Here is a 20,317-nt window from a genome sequence, read left to right on the forward strand (position 1 = left end):
TCATAATTCATAATTGAACAAAATACCTATCACTATCAATATCATACTCATGGTGTGTTCATATACGTGATGACTTCCCTTTTGCATACTTTAACTATTCTTTAAGCGTAAGCGTCATCGTAGATCTGTAATTGAAACAAAATTTTCAAATTTGCCGCTTTTGTATACTGACGGAAATGTCGGCCCAACCTATATAGAATCGATTACATATATAATATAAATAGTTAGAATTAACGTTCCAGTAATTAAATATTATGTATAAATATGAGTCTGTAATGTCCAAGGACTGCGGATTTAATTTTTGGCAATTATGTAGCTCTCATTACGTGAACCGAATAATTAAACATGCCGAAATAAGTAAGTATATCTTTATTTACTTATTATTATACTATTTAGGTAAAGTTATTTTTACATTAAGTATGAAATAACAATTTTGTAAGACCGATCCAAATCGTACCGACATCATGGTCACCCTAATCGTCATCAAGTTGGGGATACCAATTAATATTCAAAGTTACTACAATTTCTACCATATTCAATTTACTGTTTTTTTTGTTGCGCACATACTTGGCTTAATCAGTTAATAATATTAACATCATAATAATTAACAAATTACTTAAAAGATATCAGAACTGTAATTGGAATATAGCACTAAAATAGTATAAGAAGGTAATGAATTTCAGCAGTATATTGATATAATTTCTACCACAATGGTATCTTTTTAACATTGGCAACTTGTGCGAGTGAGACACAGGGCTCGGGTTTTTCTATCTCATGTGGACCGTTTTCTCTAGTCTGGTACGAACAACATTCTGTCTCGGTGATAAGGTTCAAATTAGTATGGCAAAAAAAGTGACAACTCGCTCCAGTTTAAACAATATAACTTCATGCTTTTGTTTAGTGTACGCACGGACGTAGAGAGTAAACTGGATAGTGTACACTGGCCAAAAAGTGTGTCCACATGAGAGGTCAAACCTGAGCCCTCCATCTCTTTCTAATTAGGGTGACCATAAGTCATATGAATGTGGGATATTAGCATAAGATGGAATGTATAGTTTGGCCAGGATCTTTTCTCATTCGTGCATAATCAGAGAGAATCATACTGTATTTTCCCTATGCTAGTATAATTGCCCCAGAAAAGAGATGGATATAGTTTTTTTTCTCTTCTGTAAAACGCTTCACACAACCTTACTTAATTTAGTCGTTATAAAGCTTTTAGTCGTTATAAAAGCTGTTACAGATGGGATGGGCGTATTGGATCGCGATCAATGCGATTATGGTTGATTGTGAGGAAGGTGGTCCGCCGTACGTCCATCGTACGTATTGGGTGAAAACCAGCGTAGTGTCTTACAGACACTGCTTATGCTGAGCGGCATCCTATTTGGTGTATGTTTACTGTATTGTTAACTTTATGTTGTACTTACCGTAATGTAGGTATGTTTTTGTACGCCAAATAAATATTTTCTATTTCTATTTATTTCTATCAAAGACAGCTATAAGAGAGAGCGAGACAGATATCCAGGGTCGGGTAAAACGTTGTAGTTGTACTTGGTAATTCGCAAATCGTATTGATTAAAAACGCTGCCTTCGGTCGTGTTTTAATTTATCGTGTTGTTGTGAATTTAATTCCTACTTTCAACACTTGCAACGCAAATAAATTTATATTATGACTATGCCCACTGGTTATCGATACTAGTCATTTTGTCAAGCCCTAGCGTAGCGTAACAATTTATGTTTTTACACGAAATTATCTTGATTATTGACTAAAATGATAAAATATTAGCACACGACGAAATAAAAACTTACATTTAACTGTGTAAACCGGCATTCTACACTATTTATGCTCTTCATAATTCATAATTTAACAAAATACCTATCACTATCAATATCATACTCATGGTGTGTTCATATACGTGATGACTTCCCTTTTGCATACTTTAGCTATTCTTTAAGCGTAAGCGTCATCGTAGATCTGTAATTGAAACAAAATTTTCAAATTTGCCGCTTTTGTATACTGACGGAAATGTCGGCCCAACCTATATAGAATCGATTACATATATAATATAAATAGTTAGAATTAACGTTCCAGTAATTAAATATTATGTATAAATATGAGTCTGTAATGTCCAAGGACTGCGGATTTAATTTTTGGCAATTATGTAGCTCTCATTACGTGAACCGAATAATTAAACATGCCGAAATAAGTAAGTATATCTTTATTTATTTATTAGTATACTATTTAGGTAAAGTTATTTTTACATTAAGTATGAAATAACAATTTTGTAAGACCGATCCAAATCGTACCGACATCATGGTCACCCTAATCGTCATCAAGTTGGGGATACCAATTAATATTCAAAGTTACTACAATTTCTACCATATTCAATTTACTGTTTTTTTTGTTGCGCACATACTTGGCTTGATCAGTTAATAATATTAACATCATAATAATTAACAAATTACTTAAAAGATATCAGAACTGTAATTGGAATATAGCACTAAAATAGTATAAGAAGGTAATGAATTTCAGTAGTATATTGATATATTTTCTACCACAATGGTATCTTTTTAACATTGGCAACTTGTGCGAGTGAGACACAGGGCTCGGGTTTTTCTATCTCATGTGGACCGTTTTCTCTAGTCTGGTACGAACAACATTCTGTCTCGGTGATAAGGTTCAAATTAGTATGGCAAAAAAAGTGACAACTCGCTCCAGTTTAAACAATATAACTTCATGAGTGTACGATTAACACACATACAACTCCGTATGCCGCAATTCACTTTGCGACAATCGCGTCGCGAGCAGTCGCGGAAAAATGTGACAAATCACAATTTTAAAATCGCTGCGATTTTTTTGTCGCATATGCGCGCACTGCCATATAAACACATACGTTACATTTCTGCGACTAAATTATCGCGCGACAAAAAGTCGTGGTGCCAAGCGGCTTTACGCTTTTACGCACACATACACAGCCTGGGCGCATCAAAAAAGGCTACACTTGATTTGAAGTCCATCTTGTCAACAGTATGGTTGTCCTATTTTGACAAACGGCATTTTTAAAAGAGCGAGGAGAGAGAAATGATACTAGTTGCTGCGCCGTGAAAGAGAACAGAAAACGTTGGGCCCTTGGGATTGTGAGCGGCCATAGATATTGGACACAATGACGTCACTGTGTCATTCTATTCTGTCATTTCGTTGCAAACTTTGGTTGTTATCAAACGTTATCGCTCTACGAACTATTGCAATTGCTAATAAATGCATCTAAATATTATGTTGTGACCGGTATCCAGATAAGCCAAGGTAACTAAAGTTTGCTTTACTGTATTGTAGCATTAAGACACCTAAAATAAGGTATAGTTGAATAGAATTGCGTAGTTAGTAATAAGTGTGTGCACATGTCTGAACTTGTCAGATAACACCGATAACACAAACATTGTTGTATTTGTTGTGTGGAACTCGGGAGTGGCGGGACGTGCAATCAACCATTAGATTAAACTGAAAATATATTTCCTCATCTTCCTATTATTGTTCGATATTTACGGTAATATTTGTTTGTAGAATTATACAAATTATACGCCGGATCTACTAAAAACAGTTCTTATTGGCTTTAATTCGTATTTAGTTCATTGACTTGTTGATATTTTCATACTTACCTTATATCAATAATTTATGACGTACTAAAGTATTTGTACAAATTAAATTATTTTTTTTTAAATTTGTTTTTATCAAGTAGAAACACTACTATATAAAACATAAACTGAAATAAATGTCATATACTAAGAAAAAGTGACCAAGGCCTCTAGTGCCCCAGGCTGGAATCGAACCAGCGTCCTCTGCTATCACGGCAGGTGCCTAACAGCAGATAGCAGAAGACGCTGGTTCGATTCCAGCCTGGGGCACTAGAGGCCTTGGTCACTTTTTCTTAGTATATGACATTTATTTCAGTTTATAATTTATGACGTATTGGTGTTGTCTTGTTTGGACTCTCATTTTAACTCAGTGAGGTTACAAAGTAGTAACTTTACATAGTGTTGTAGGATCAATTCTGTACTTTGTTAGTGCAGAACTTACATACTGTTCTTGCATGAAGATCCTTTTGATTCTGCTTGAATCTATCTTTAAGATATTAACCCTTATTTCAACAACATCAAAATACTGGACATTACCTTTGACTATATTTTTGCATTATTTTTCTTACCAAAATCTAAAATTATTACAACCATGCAGTGCTTAGGAAATATGAACTCACAAACTTCCATGTGTGTATTGATTTAAGGGTTAAGCTGTTGTAGTTTGTAAACACACTCACTGTGGCACTGAGCCAAAAGACTGGCGAATTTACGAGTTACACAGTTTACAATTGCTTCAGTGAACATACATACATAGGAACTTAAATCCTTAATTTTTGCAATATTGTAGGCAGAAATATGCAAGGCATAAGAAACTTTTGTTGTATCAAAAAAAAAACACAGCGTACGTGACTTGGATATTTTGGCTCTAGCATATTGGGAGAATGTGTGCATTTATGTAAGTTCAAGTTCAAATATACTTTATTCATGTAGGGCTAGCAACAAGCACTTATGAAATGTACGTAAGTATTTGTAAACTATGGATCCCACATTGTTTTAACATTCAGGTAGTCTTGTGTGGTATAATAAGCTTTAGAAATAAGTTTACGCTTTACATAATTCTTAAATTTATTAATTGATAATTCACTGCTCGACACACTGGTCACCCACTGCCCTATCTAGATAAGATAAGATATAAGTACATATCTTGCAGGAGGATCAGTTAAAATGGAGAGTAAAATTTTATGTTAGCTAAAAATATATAAGTTTTTGGCAAAAATTAAATTTTTGGTACAAGCTTTTATCGCTGACTGTACTTTTCTTACGACAGACAACAAATACTCATCGAGACAATTCTAAAAACCCCAAACACAATTAGGTTGCGTTGTTTCATCACAGAGTTCCTATGGCCACCTCCTGTCTCCATCATCAGATCAGTTCCACAGTACCATATGTATTGTCATCAGTACGGTTACCATCAGTTTGTCACTGACATTAACGCCGTCGAGAACGTAATTTACTTTCTATACGTCCCGTTTGCACTAATATGCGCGTGCGAGCGAGATGTATAGAAAGTAAATTACGTTCTCGACGGCGTTTGTGTCAGTGACAAACTGATGGTAACCGTACAGAACTACATACAGCTGCCAATTTTCATGACGCTACGATCCTTCGAAGATGGTTAAATTAGTTACCTTAGATTCCATTACATAGTTAGTTACATACAGGTCGACCTAATAAAAGCTTGTTAAAAACAATTGTTAGGTTTATCGCAAAACACGGTAGTAAACGGTCGTTAGCACCTTCAATATTAGATTACACACTATACCCACAATACAAGCAGTGGCGTTATTTTGAAATTTTGCGCTTCGGGCCAACACGTTTCGCCGCCCTATAGTTCGTTTTTTTAACCGACTTCAATTTCATAGAAGGAGGAGGTTCTGTATTCGGTTGTGGCTATTTTTTTTTTCTATGTACGTTCACCGATTACTCCGACATCCGTAGTCCGATTTGTCCGATTTTTGTTTTCATTTTTTGTTTGAAAGGAGCTACCTCAGAGTTGGTCCCGTTTTAATTTGGTTCTGTTCTGATGATGGGATCCATGAGAAATTGAGGGAACTCCTCAATTTTTAAAGGCACATGCATGGTGTTTTCGGCGTTTTCTTAAGCAACTCGAGAATTTTCTCCCGAAAACCACCAATTTGATGAAGTAGACCTGATGATGATGATTATTTTGATGATAATGATGATGATTTCTTTAAATGTAAGTATGTTCAGCGATTACTCCGGCACCTGTGATCCGATTTGAGTAATTCTTTTTTTGTTTGGAAGAAGTTACCTCCAAGGTGTTTCCGTATTATTTTTGGTTCTGGTCTGATGATGGAATCCATGAGGAATTGAGGGAACTCCTCAATTTTTAAAGGCACGTGTTAAGTAATTTCGGGGTTTTCTAAAGTAACTCGAGCATTTGCTTCCGAAAACCACCAATTTGATGTACTGCAACTGTAGCCTTACCACGAGTTTGACATTGACATATTCGCTAACGTCTTATGCATCTAAATGTAACTTTTTATGCATCTCGCTCACACTAAGGTTAGTACGAGCGAGATGCATAGGAAGTAAGTTACACACATGCTAGCGAATATATCAATGTCAACTGATCGGGGGTTAGGGTTAGGAGTTAAGGGGTCAGGGATTAAGGGGTCGGGGAATGATGGTTGAAGGGTTGCTGGTTCAGGATCGAGGGGTTCCTGGATCAGGGGTTGATGTGCTGTGAGGTTGAGTGATCGGGGGGCTGAGGGATTGGGTCAGTGGCGGGGCGGGCGGATGGATTTAGTTGACAGGAATTATAATTTCCCAGACGGACTCGAGAAAATTCCTGTTTACATATTTACTAAAGTACACGAATTTAGTGTTAAACATGATCTTGTTTTTCATTCATGCGTCGCGCTCTTAACAATGCGTTAAAACTAAAAATGGTAAAATAAAAACTTTTTACAAAAAAAATTAAACCGACTTCAAAAAGGATGAAATAAAACATTATCCTTTTTTATGTCTATGCGTTACCAACTGATATGTTTGAAGTCGGTGCCAAGCCAAGTAGTAACAATACCAGACAAAAATAATCAGCTTTATGGCTATAAATCCCATTAGAACTGTTCTAATAACTATTATAAATGTGTAAAGAATTCTGTCTGCCTCTTTGTCGCCTTTTCATGGCTAAACAACTGAACCGCTTTAGGTGAAATTTGGCAAGAAGGTAAATTCCTTGAATTGTTTTATATTTTGAAATGTAGTCCTCTGGATAAGGGACGGGAAATAACTCAGTCCCAATCCCACACTTGCGTGCTATAGACTGTTCGAGCATTAGTAAGAAATGCTCTTTAAAAAATACGACGGCAAAAAAATGCATTTATATTTACACTAATGTGCCGACAAACATGGTACGGACTGCGCCAAGAAGGTTTGATCGTGTGTTCTGAGGTGTGTTCTTAGGTCCAGTCGACGTCAATGATATGTTTACACTTTTGCACCTTACTCCTTTGTAATAAGGCGAAAAGTGTGAACATATTTTTAACGTCGACTGTACCTACAGAAAGTACGTTCATTGTCGTCGTGTAAGGCAATCCAACGTAGGTAAATCCTTATCGAATCGCACCAAAGTCATGGTATGCTTCAAAATTTGGCTTGGCACCGACTTCAAACATATCAGTTGGTAACGCATAGACATAAAAAAGGATAATATTTTATTTCATCCTTTTTGAAGTCGGTTTAATTTTTTTTGTAAAAAGTTTTTATTTAGCATTAGAAATAAGGGGTCATCCATTAATTACGTCACACGTTTAGGGGGAGGGAGGGGTCAAGAAAATGTGACATATTGTGACATGGGGGAGGGGGGAGACACAAACTTTGTGACGTCACTTTAACTTCATCAGTAACCGAAATTTTTTTTTAAATTATTTTATTCGCTGTACATTTAAATAACAAGTTTTTAAAACGATAATCGTTTTTATTCTTTTAATTTTCTTCCCTAAGCAGTTTTGGGTTATAAAATTACTAATATTTATATCGTCAAAAATATTTTGATAAAATATTAATAATACTTAGGTACTTACTTAATTCGATTTGGCGATTTCGTAGAATAAATGTGACGTCACACTAGGGGGGAGGGGTTTGCCAAATGTGACCAAATGTGACAAGGGGGGGGAGGGGTCAAAAAACCTAGAAATTCGTGTGACGTAATTAATGGATGACCCCTAAATAAGGTAAACAATCTTGATGTGTCTTTTAATTGAAAAACACATATTAAAAATAAGTAACGGCAAATATGTAACAATTATGAATCTATTACGATCTTTTATATTCTTCTGCTTTCAAAAGTAATAGTTATTGATTTTTATAAAGCGTTTTTCAATTAAAAGACATGTCAAGATCGCTTACCTTCTTACAAGTTCTTTCTAATGCTAAAAAAAACGAACTTATAGAAGTCAAGGAAGAAAAACAAAATGCAATCTTCCAGGGGCGGCAGGGGCGGATTGGCGCCCCGGGCCATGGCCCGGATGGCCCTAGGGTATATACGCCCCTGTTATACAAGCCTTATTGAACTTATTGTGGTCCCACAATTCGTGTATTTGTGTAAGATTGTGATATTTTTTTTTTACGAAACATAATTGGTGCAAAATAGAAATAGGTCAAATTCAACATCTTATCTGAACAAAGTATGTAGTTACTTTGCAAAATAGAAATAGGTGCAATTGGTGCAAAATAGACATAGGTCAAATACAACAGTCAATATCTTATCTGAACAAGATTATTCTTATACAAAAGATTGTGTTGCTTGATATTGCTTGCTTAGATATTGAGAGATCATATCTCACAGGCCACAGCATAAATTGATATGATGTATGACTCGTTTGCCTCCTACAGGGTGTTCCAAACCTCGACGTCAAATTTTTTTTTAGATACCTCACGTCGTGGGCTATCAGAATATACCCCATATGTTAGCCGATGTTTCGTAGTTTTCGAGTTATGAATTTTTTAACCTTTGTTAAGAAATTCCGGGGTGAAGCTTGGCTTTGCTTTTATGCCTACTAATAATTGTTTGTGGTATTTGCACTGATAACACGAAATAGCGATGGGGAAGTGACCCCATAAAATAACAGTAGGTACCTATTGATGATGACAGTCAACTGGAGCAGGTAAAAATGAACCCTTTGTAGATAACAAACCGCCGCGACATAGTTAAGATAATGAATAAGTTAAGCAAAATGATGCTTGGGGGCTGTCCATAAATTACGTCATCGATTTTTGACGATTTTTCCATTCACCTTTTAAAAATACTACGAACAATCAGCTAACATACATGGGGTGGGGTATATTCTGATAGCCCACGACGTGAGGAATTTAAAAAAAAATTTAGGATGTCGAGGTTTGGACCATATCATAAAAGGTAAAGTAACAGTTTTATATTTATAAACACACAGGTGCATTTCCCAAGTGGGTTCAACACATCTTTGTTGATTGAAATCATCCGACACTCAAAAGTGATTCTGAATTACCCGAATAGATATAGGTAGCGTGTTGAACTATAGGGGGCAGCATAGGTGCCATCAGATTTTTGGCGCTAGGCGTAAATGTGTAGCTTATGCTTCCTACGTAGCCCACAAGATGACAGAACATACTATGCATTAGAAAACGTACGAGAACGGTAGATGTAAGTAGTGTAGGGACGCCCGGCCGGAAGCAGGCGTTCCCATACTATTCTCCTCAAATATTCTTGTTTTCCTGCAGAACAGAAGGACATCTTTATTATCTTTAAGTTCGATATCCTTTAGTTCGTTTTCTTTCAGTGTGTCTCTGCCGAATGTATTATATCGCGGTGGGGCATACATACAACATTCTGCTAGTAAGTGCGAGCTAGTCTTCTTTTTACCACAATGTGGGCAGCAATTTCCATTCTCGACGAGATACGAGAGATTCACTTGCTTTGGCAATGTACATGTTTATGTTTCCGATTCAAACAAGATGGCAGACCCTCCAACGCGCACGGTCCCTATAAATGTATAACATTGTGTCTACAAATAAGTATTGTGGGCTCTTATCTATAGGACAGGAAGTAGGAGTCAATATAAATAGCTGTCCTTGAAACCATCAAGTGCTGCTTATCAGTTTGAGGACGGGATTCTATGTTATTAGAATGTGGCTTGGTGTGTTGTTCTAACTTAATACGAACAAGGAATATACTAAAACTACAAATAAATACAGCACAATACACCAATTAGTCAAAAATAAAAATAATTATTGTAATAAGATCTAGAATAAACCACCCTGAATCGTACCTGGGTCAAAGGTCCCCATTATTCCCGCTGCGTTCCCCCGCTGAACTGCAATGGAAACCTGCTGAACCAGATACGACCCAGAGCGAGGATCGCAGCCCCTCTCGCGCAAACGACGCCCCAATTCTCTAAAGAAAGCGCGAGCCTCTGACCAAGGAATTGGAATTAAATATTACTAAACAAAGTTAGTAAAGTAGTGGAGAGGGCTATGCTCGGAGTTTCTCTACGTGATCGAATCAGAAATGAGGAGATCCGTAGACGAACTAAAGTCACCGACATAGCCCACCGGATTAGCAAGCTGAAGTGGCAATGGGCAGGCCACATTGCACGCAGAGAAGATGGCCGATGGGGTCGAAAAGTGCTCGAGTGGAGACCACGGACTAGCAAGCGCAGCGTAGGGGACGTCCACCCACAAGATGGACAGACGATCTTGTTAAGGTCGCCGGAAGACGCTGGATGCGGGTCGCTTCCAACCGGCACGTATGGAGGTCCAAGGGGGAGGCCTATGTTCAGCAGTGGACGTCTTATGGCTGAGATGATGATGATGAAACAAAGTTAACCAGTTTATAATAAAACTAAACCTACCAGTTACATATCTAGGGATTACGGTAAATATTGTATGTTTATTATACATAATTTTCCAATGGGTCCAGTTTTTAACACTTGATTATTATGTATTAGGGCTTGTGCGCAAATCACGCGAGGTTCGATAGGGGGAGGGGGGGTCACGAAAAAATCACGATAGATCACGTTGGGGAAGGGGTTGTATAAGGAAACCTCACGTGTATTTTTCTACAGTGAACGAAACTAAGAAAAAAAAAACCTACTACATGAGTAGATACTTTTTCTTGGTTTCGTTAAACATAAATCTTCACACTGCACTTCAAAATAGCGAGTCTATTTAACGAAAATAGAAAATAAACAAGATTTTCTATATACAATATTATTTATCTTAAAATTAGGTCAAATTAAAAAAATTCAAAAAAATACACGTGAGGTTGTGTGGGGGGAGAGGGGTAGCCAAAAACCTCACCAAATATCACCGAGGGGGAGGGGGGATCAAAAAGTAGCCGAAAACACCTCGCGTGATTTGTGCACAACCCCTTAGGGCATTTTCACTTAAGAGTCATTAAAAGTATACCATTTACTTTTTTTCGAAAATCCATCAACTTTTAGGTTATTTCTACTCAGAATCACAAGGACTATCGATTTACGAAGAAAAAAAATTACAGTTTTGTAACGCATTTTCATATACCTACATTTTGTAGTGACCGTTACAGAACTGACACTCTAAATTTGTATGAAAAACTGGGGAAACTTTTTTTCTTTTCATTCAATAGTACTCGTGATTCTGAGTCTAAATAACCCAAAAGTTGATGGATTTTAGAAGAAAAGTAAACGGTGCCATTTTTTCGGAAAGCCCCCATTAACACCCTTACCTCGCACGGTCCAGAGGCAAGCGGGGTCAGCTCCAACTGCTCCAAGCCTTAACCAACCATGGACGTGCAATTTAGTTGCCGTTCAGTGACAAAACTAATATCTGTGCGAATAAATTATCCACATTTACAATTAAGATTATTTAAATCTCTTGATACTTTACTTTACGCATTAAGGTGGGCCCCTTCTTCGGAGCTGTCAAATTTTGCGTTTAACCCGTGGAGCGCCCTAAACAGACACGTGTGCTGGTAACTAGTATAGGAGTTCCATACTGGGGCGCTCCAGGGGTTAACTGACAGGCTGATATCGTCCGGCGAACTGGTAATCAGTGGGCCCCTTTATATATGCTTAGGGTAGAGTATCTATAAGACGGCCTGATGAAGTGTGCTTTTGGCGATAGCGTGCACCGCGGCACACAAGTATTCTGACCTTACTAGCTGGAAACTCATCACATGTGGTCATAATCCTCAACAATGAGAGAATGAAAAGAGATGAAGGATCTTCATTCGTTTTATAATGTGATGTCTCGTTTGTCCACAGCTCAAGATGGGTGCGTCGATGGAAGTGGAGCCGTGCGCCAAAGGCTCCGTCGCGGGACATGTCTTAATGGACGCCTTCGGTATGGTCCAGGGCTTGTCCCAACTGGCCAACTTACCTGACCCCCCCACAGACGCCATTCAGATGCTCCTCTCCAGCGTCCAATTCGAGCATACCGACCAACCAGGGACATCCAGCAATCATGCCTCAGAAAAACTAAATGGGAAACACAAAACTCAGGAAAAAGGAGAGAATACATATCGATGTGAACTTTGTCCTCTAACTTACGTCAGCAAAGGAAATTTGAAAAGACACGTTGAAAAACACCACCCGGTTAAACGTAGAAGGCTCGTGGAGACTGAAGTCTTTGAATGCGAAGAGTGTGATTACATGGGCGCTTCTCAAGCGGCACTTGAAACACATTTGAAAAAGCATAATAACTCTGCAGAAAAAACAAAGTCTCCGAGATCTAAGTGCGATTTTTGCGACAAAGAATGCGTCAGAATTTATGAGCATTATATCTCGACACATCGTATAGAATATCCCGAACAAATTATGTTTGAGAACGGGAACGTGCTGGTCCATTCTTCAATAAACCCAGACAAAGGGAAGGCTCCATGGTTTTTAAAAGAAAAAGAAAACAAAATGAGTCGATACACTGACGTCACCTGCCGCTTGTGCGAAGCGGAAACTGTGTTTAATAATCGAGAGTTTTTGGAAACCCATTATGAGATGACTCATATGGTTGACCCGAATATGTTAGAGAACCTTAAACACGTATTCAGGGCAGAGAAGGGGGCTCATTTGATCGATTTGCCTGCATCGCAGCCCCCAAAACGCAGGCAGTCTGATATAAGAACTCCAATTAAAAAGAAAGTGTCCATTGCAGGGAATGAAGATGAGCGTGGCAGCAAAGTTAACTCTAAAAGAAATGACGGAGCGAGCGAACTCGAACTGAGATTTCCTTGTCAAGAATGCGATCAAGTGTATGCCACGGAAGCGCTTTTAAATAAACATAAAAGCGAAATTCATGCTCCTAAAACAGGAAACAAGACAAAACATGAGAAGTATCCATGCTGTTTGTGCAGCAAAAACATTGTAGGCATTTATAAACACTACGGGAATGTACACATCATTGATAATCCTGAGCAAATTCTTTTTAACAACGGAAACGTGCTAGTGCGTACTGATATTGACACCAAATGTGGTCAGGCCCCGTGGTTTATAAGTCAAAAAGAAAAGGCGGAGAATAAATATACGCTGAACACTTGTAGATTGTGTGAGGCTGATTTTTCGGGCGCCGGCGTAAGCCTGGATAGACATTACTTGAAAGGACATAAAGTTGATCAGGATGCGTTGAAAAGGCTTGACAATCTTCGGTGCATGTTTAGAGCTGACAATGGGGCGCATTTGGCTGATTTGCCCACGAGCACTACGAAGGCCAAGCCCCAGCGGAGAGCTTCATCGTTCCAAAGCACATCTCGCCCAGGAAACTCTGAAAGCAAACGCAAATCTGGACCTAAAGCTGAACTTGATTCGAAAGCAGGGGAGAGAGAGCAAAATGTGTCTGGACTGATCATATATCAATGCGCGGAATGCGGAGTAGCCGCGACCACGTGCGATGCTTCCATCGAGCACGCTCAGCTCCACCACTTTCCTGGCTACAGGCCCATACCACGGACCTGTTCCGTCTGCCAATTCTCCTTCGAAGCCCAGTGCTTCGCTGACCACTCGTCGAACCATCTTAACAATAATGAGTACAAAATAGTAAAGTTCCATCCTTCTAAATTGCTGGACAATTGGTCTGACATGTTTGAAGGTTTGTCCGAAACTCACGCGGACAGAATTAAGTCTTCCAGTACTTATCAGCACACGAGACGGGTTAAAATGAACTCGGAAATGGCTTCAGGAATACCTCTGTATAAATGCGGCAAATGTGAGCTGTACATTCGTCCGAAAGAAGTTGAAGGGCACTGTCATAATAATATTTGTATGGACAATCAGACTCCAGGCCACTTTTGCTCGGATTGCGATATATACTTCTTCACTTCCGTAGCTCTGACGGAACATGAGAAAGACCATAAAGATTATGGACCCGATTTTTTTAGAACAGTTACTTTCAACTCTATGGAGGATGAAGTTATAAACAGAGCTTTGCAAAACATCCAAAAGACCTCAATTTCTAAGGAAACTTCCCGAGATAACATAGAATCACAGCAGAGGAATAGTGGGAAAGAGATAACAATTATTGGAAATACTGTGGTCAGTGCCTTTTGTGATTATTGTAGAAAATCGATCATATATTCAGAGTTTGAGGCTCATGCAGCCACTCACAATCAGAGCGCAGATGGTTCGCAATGTGAAGAGAATCAGAGAGCCGAAGAACCAAGTAGTGTAGAATCTAACGTTACAGGTCATTCAGGAGAAGTTGTCCCTCAAACTGACGTAAACGATGAAGAGAATCAGATGACTGAAGAAGTGTCACAAGAGCGAAATAATGTAGAGTCTAATGTTGAAGGTTATAACTCTGATATTACCCCTCAAGGTGACGTAAATGATAGAGTAACCAACGGAGGAGGTACAGTGGAGCCGTGGAATAGCGACACTGACTCCTGCCACAGCCGCTTAGCCCCTGTATCTTCCTTTGATGTTCGTGTAGAAGTTCATGTACAGAAACAAGAAGATGAATATACCAATAATTTTGAACTTCAAGATATTTTGGACGAGTTTAGTGAAGGAATGGGAAGTAATTTAAAACACGATATACAACTTCTGAGACTTGAGGTATGCGGCAACAGCATGACTTATATACCTGATGAAAACATGAATAATGAAGATTTGCTAGACGCAAAGAGTGAATCAACGGAACATGGAGAAACAAGTGACGATAATCAAGGTCAGGATATTAATGATAAAGATAAATTGATTGAAACAAATGAAAATCAAATTGAAAATGAAATAAATTCTAATACAACTAATGATGCAAATGAAAATGCAAACGAGTCGAATGATAATGATGATATTGTCATTGAAATAATTGATGATAGTGATAGTGATGATGAAGTAGAATTTGAAGCTAATCATCGAGAATCAGGTGCTAAACCATCGTCAAGGGCCATTTTATCTAGAATGTTGGCCAGTCCAAAGAAGAATAAGATTTAAGAGCAATTAATAATAAAATAAAATATAGTTCGTTTTTTTAGCATTAGAAAAAGAATACGCGATCTTGACGTGTCTTATTAATTAAAAACGCTTTTTAAAAATCAGTTCTATTACTTATGAAAGCAAAATAATGTAAATAATCGTATAAGATTCATAATTGTTACATATTTGCCGTGACTTATTTTTCAAAAAGACACGTCAAAACTGTTTATCTTTTTTCTAATGATAAAAAAACGAACTATAGGTTCGTTCGAAGAGAGTCACTTATTATTATTGTTTTAATGAATCTGATATTTGATGTCATACTGTGATAAATTTTGGCTAAAGGTGCTATTTTGCAAAATTGTACAATTTAGATTACAAATGTCGCAAAGGGACAAAAATATGTAAACAGGAACTTTAATCTCAAATGAGTAAAGTGTTCTTAGTGATTTTTGTTCCTTTATATATATTTATGGCATTGCTCGGCAGTACATATATTTATATTGGAAAAGTACATATAGTGCCGCCTTTAAAGTATTTATGTAATAAATAGAACCATAGAGTTTATTTTATAAGTACAGTCGCCATCAGATATATCGTAGCGGCCAAGGTGTTCACAATATCTGAACACGCGCTCTAACGCCCTGACAATAGAGGCGTGTTCCGATATTTGTGAGCACCTTGGCCGCTCCGATATATCTGATGGCGACTGAACTTCATACTTGTCATACAGTGTGTATCTATGTAGTGTTAATTGTTTTCCATCGTATTTTCACGGAAACGTACGAACGTGTCTTGCCATTTTAGTTAGTCTCTGTACAAATAGTACTGAGGTTGACTGAAGTAGCATGACAAATACAAACGTTTCCGAGAAAATACGATGGAAAACAATTATGCACTACATCTATACATTAAAATTTACAAGGCCTATACTGCGATCACCGAAAATCAGTCTCGTCTATTTGCCTCTCTATCGCTCCGTTGGTGCTTTGATTTTCGATTTTCGCTGGTACGTGGGCCATACTGAAAATTTCTGGATTCTGATCATGGTATAATAATATACTCCGCCTGGTACTCCATTTCCGTCTTTTCTAGGTCACCTAACTGACACGGGCCTACGTCATCATGCGACAGCGCTATATGATAATATGCGATAGCGCTATATATAGCGGCCATGTTGTTGTGACGTAGGCCCGTGTCACTCTGGGAATGGAAGACCATGTTTTATTAGACTATGGATTCTGATATGAGACAACTTATTTTTTCTCAGTGGCCAGTCCAGGAATTTTCAGTATGCCCTAAGTATAGGATCAGGGTGCCTAGCCAAAGTAGCCAAGATGCCAATCGTTTGTGCCTTAGCGTAGCTCTCTGTCGCACTAATATGGAAGAGTAATAGAGAGAGATTACCGTTTCATTCGTTACGGCGCTAACGATTGGAATCTTGGCTAGGCTCTCAGGGGTCAGCAAAGTAGGCGCTAATATTATATAAAGTTATAATAAAATCCAAACGGAGATTCCTTTTAAATTCTTTATAAACCTAGTAAGCCTCGTCAGAAGTTTGTGGCCCCTGATTTAGACATAGGATTTACCATTTTTAATACACGGTGGCCAAAATATAAGTGCATTCCCGTTGGCGGGGAGGTTTTGGGATTATATTGAGCCCAGTGGCGTAGCTAGCATGGGTGGCACCCGGTGCGGAAATTGTGGGTGTCACCCCAAAATTCAATCAAAATTGTAAAATATATTTAAAAAGAGTAATTGTAATTTATGTTAAATAGCTCAGGATTTACTCCATCGCTTTCATTTTACGATTTTTTATAGGTGGCAGGGTGGCACTACTGATGTTCACGGTCGGGTGTCACCCCTAAATGGGTGACACCCGGAGCGGATCGCCCCCGCCGCCTCCCCCTAGCTACGCCACTGACTGAGCCACTTTTACTATGGGACCAACCCCGAAATCGCAAAAATAATTTGGCTGTTTCGTACATTTTGGCTGGTCCATTTTCTATGGAAGGCTAAATTTTTTTTACGCGATTTCGGGGTTGGTCCCATAGTAAAAGTTGCTCAGTATAATCCCAAAACCTGACAACGTGAATGCACTTATTTTTTGGACATCCTGTATATTATGTATTTTTGAAAGATATTCTGTGTTATCTATTATTGTAGTTTATACAGGGTGAATTAATCACCAGCCATACTCTGCTATATCTTGGCTTTTTAATACATATGATTCTATGAGACAGCAATTTTTTTTTTCACGATTTTGGCATTGGTCCCATATTGAAAGGTTGTTCAGTATACACCTACCGAAGTCCCTACGCAGAGTATGGGTGGTGATTAAAATTTCAGCATCTAATGATATAAGACATAACATGCATTTGCTAGACAATGTATTTATTTTTATTACCTATTTGATTAGATAAGAATATTAGAAATATAAGTTTTTATCTTTATATCAATATGATATTTAGGAAGCATATTTCTCTTCGTAGGAATCTGTACATATGTATACTCTGTATCTTTAGGTATTTATATAAAAGTAAACAAAATCTACCCTCAAATGGCTCCTTAAGCCAGTTGAGGGTAGATGAAAACATTACATGATCAAATAATGTAGGTTGAAGTCAGGTCGTTCAGTGACTGATCCAGGCGGTTTTGTATTTGGTCGGTTAACCAATAAATGTTATAACTACCCGAAAATGTACAAATTGTTTGTTTACTTTTATTTAAATACTTAAAGATACAGAGTATAATGCATAATTGTGACGTTATCTATGAAAAGGGACCTTCATTAACGATGCTCCGATATAAATACAATGCCGCGCGACGCTGTGCGGCGTAAGCGCCATCGGCAATAAGGTCCCTCTTCATAGATAATGCCCCAATTGTTTTCCATCGTACTTTCTCGGAAACGTTCGTATTTGTCATGCTACTGTACTTTTTGTACCGAGACTGACTGAAATAGCAACACACGTTCGTACGTTTCCGTGAAAATACGATGGAAAATAATTATGCAGCTGCAACTGTACTATAATGCAACTGTACTATAAAGAAGTCAATTGCCTTCTATTATAGCAGGCCTCCGTCACACGCTCAAGGCCACGCGCTATATGCCTACCGCTCGGCGTATCGTCGACGATACAACCGACAGAGGGCCGCCGAACGCCCGCCTGAACGCTCGCACCGCACGTTTCCCGCGCTTACGCTTCGAAATGCCGAAACCACGTAAATATTGTGCAGTAAATGGGTGTAAAAGTCAAAAAACAAAGGAAAAAGCCTATAATAAAGATTCATCTTTTTATGGCGGGCTTCAGGTCCCACCTGAAACGTTTAAGAATTATATTGAAGGGTTAGAAAAAGTATTTTTAAATAATTTTGACGACGTAATAATTAATCGGCCTGGTAGCACCGTATTACAACTTTAAAAACCGTTGATTTTCCGTTGCTTTGCTCCTGAGTATTTATTAAAATTATTTACGCAATTTAGGATATTTACAACTATGAATTTAATAACAGAATTCCGAGAAGGGAAAAAAATATAAATCATTATATAAAACTAAAACATATTTGATTGACTAATAAAAAATATGGTTGATCCGCAACATTCGTTTTATTACAATAATCATCATAGGTAGATGCCTACAACCCTAGCGCATTCTTACGATGACGCGTTAGCACGTGACTCGCACGGCGGGCAACACAGTCTCGACTCTTTGTGCGCGTACTTATGGTACATTTCTTCTTGTCCTGAGCAGCAGGTATTATTATTAAGGTTTTGTAGGCTATTATAGCGTAGGTATTTTCGCTTTTGTTTGGGAATGAAGTATCTGTTACGTAGTAACTATTTATTAATCTGTGATTATAGCTCTAGCACTACTATTTACTCAGATGGTTGATCAGAAGTCATATAAAGCCGCTAAATACGATCACATTTAATAAGATTTCCCGCATAATACGCCATTTTACCATACTGAGGGCCTACCGCGAACAACCTTCGACGTGTTGCCTCTCTGTCGCACTTGTAAATTCGTACGTAAGTGTGACAGGGAGGCAACAGTCGGGAGTCAACGATTGCTCTGCGTGGGCTATCAAAATCGTTGCAGACTTATCTTGGTCTAACTCTAACAACCTAATGAACCGTCAGTTAAGTGGTAGAGCTGTAGTGAAAAAATATGTATGTTGTGTATGTATTTACGAAATCTGTTATATTAATACATTTTTCATTAAACAAAATATGTTTCATTAAATTGTCCCTGTACGGCACAACCCACTCGGCCATATAAAAGTGGGCAAAATTGTTGTTTAACCGCTTGTGCTAATATTGATACCTGAGCAAGCGAAAGATACCATAATTGAACCACGAGCGTAGTGAGTGTTTCGAAATGTGGCATCTTGAGCGTTGCGAGGGATTCAAAGGTTAAACAAATTTTGCCACCGAGTGAAACACAAAATTTTTCACCACACCAACCTCCACTTGTCTAGTCATCATCATCATATCAGCCAGAGGACGTCCACTGCTGGACATAGGCCTCCCCCAAAGAGTGCCACAATGACCGGTCTTGCGCCACCCGCATCCAGCGGACTCCCGCGACCTTTACCAGGTCGTCAGTCCACCTTGTGGGGGGTCTACCCACGCAGCGCCTTCCCACGGTCGCCACTCGAGAACCTTTCCGCCCCAACGGCCATCGGTTCTACGGGCAATGTGCCCCGCCCACTGCCACTTAAGTTTAGCGATTCGGAGGGCTACATCGGTTACTTTGGTTCTGCTGCGGATGGCCTCATTTCTGATGCGATCACGCAGAGAGACTCCAAGCATAGCCCTCTCCATTGCCCTTTGGGTGACTTTGAGCCTTCTTATGAGGTACACAGTGAGCGCCTTGTCTTGTACTCCGCCTTAATTATACTGTATTTAAAATAAATTAATTTACACCATGCATGAAATAAAGCACCAGATAATTATTAGAAAAACACAGGAGTTATTTTTAAACACAAGTTCTATTTAATAAATCGGATAGAAATTAGGGATGTACCGACTAGTCGGGAAAGCCGACTATCCGGCCACATTTGTAGTCGGCGATTAGTCGGCGACTAGTCGGCAAAAATGGCCGATTAGTCGGCACTTTATTAGTGAAAGAAAAACAGAAAAAAAGAAATCAAAAGTCAATATTTAACATATGTTTTCTGTCTATTTTACTAAAATACCTCTTCAGGGTGCATACAAAAACTTTTGTTCATATAATTGACCGTGTGATCGTTATAGTATGTTGGTGAGCTGGTGTTTTTTTCTACAGGTC

At 38.4% G+C, this 20,317-nt stretch overlaps 1 protein-coding gene across 1 annotated transcript; it reads left to right on the forward strand.

Annotated features, from left to right (window-relative positions):
- Nucleotides 1-3,201: 3,201 nt before the first annotated feature.
- Nucleotides 3,202-15,122, forward strand: LOC134802316 (uncharacterized). Its single transcript, XM_063774908.1, has 2 exons — nucleotides 3,202-3,301; nucleotides 11,883-15,122. Exon 2 carries the CDS (start codon nucleotides 11,889-11,891, stop codon nucleotides 15,039-15,041), a length of 3,153 nt encoding a protein of 1,050 aa, XP_063630978.1. The 5' UTR covers nucleotides 3,202-3,301; nucleotides 11,883-11,888; the 3' UTR covers nucleotides 15,042-15,122.
- The last annotated feature ends 5,195 nt before the right edge of the window (nucleotides 15,123-20,317 follow it).

The sequence above is a fragment of the Cydia splendana genome, chromosome 24 (assembly GCF_910591565.1).
Source record: "Cydia splendana chromosome 24, ilCydSple1.2, whole genome shotgun sequence".
NCBI classification, from domain to species: domain Eukaryota; kingdom Metazoa; phylum Arthropoda; class Insecta; order Lepidoptera; family Tortricidae; genus Cydia; species Cydia splendana.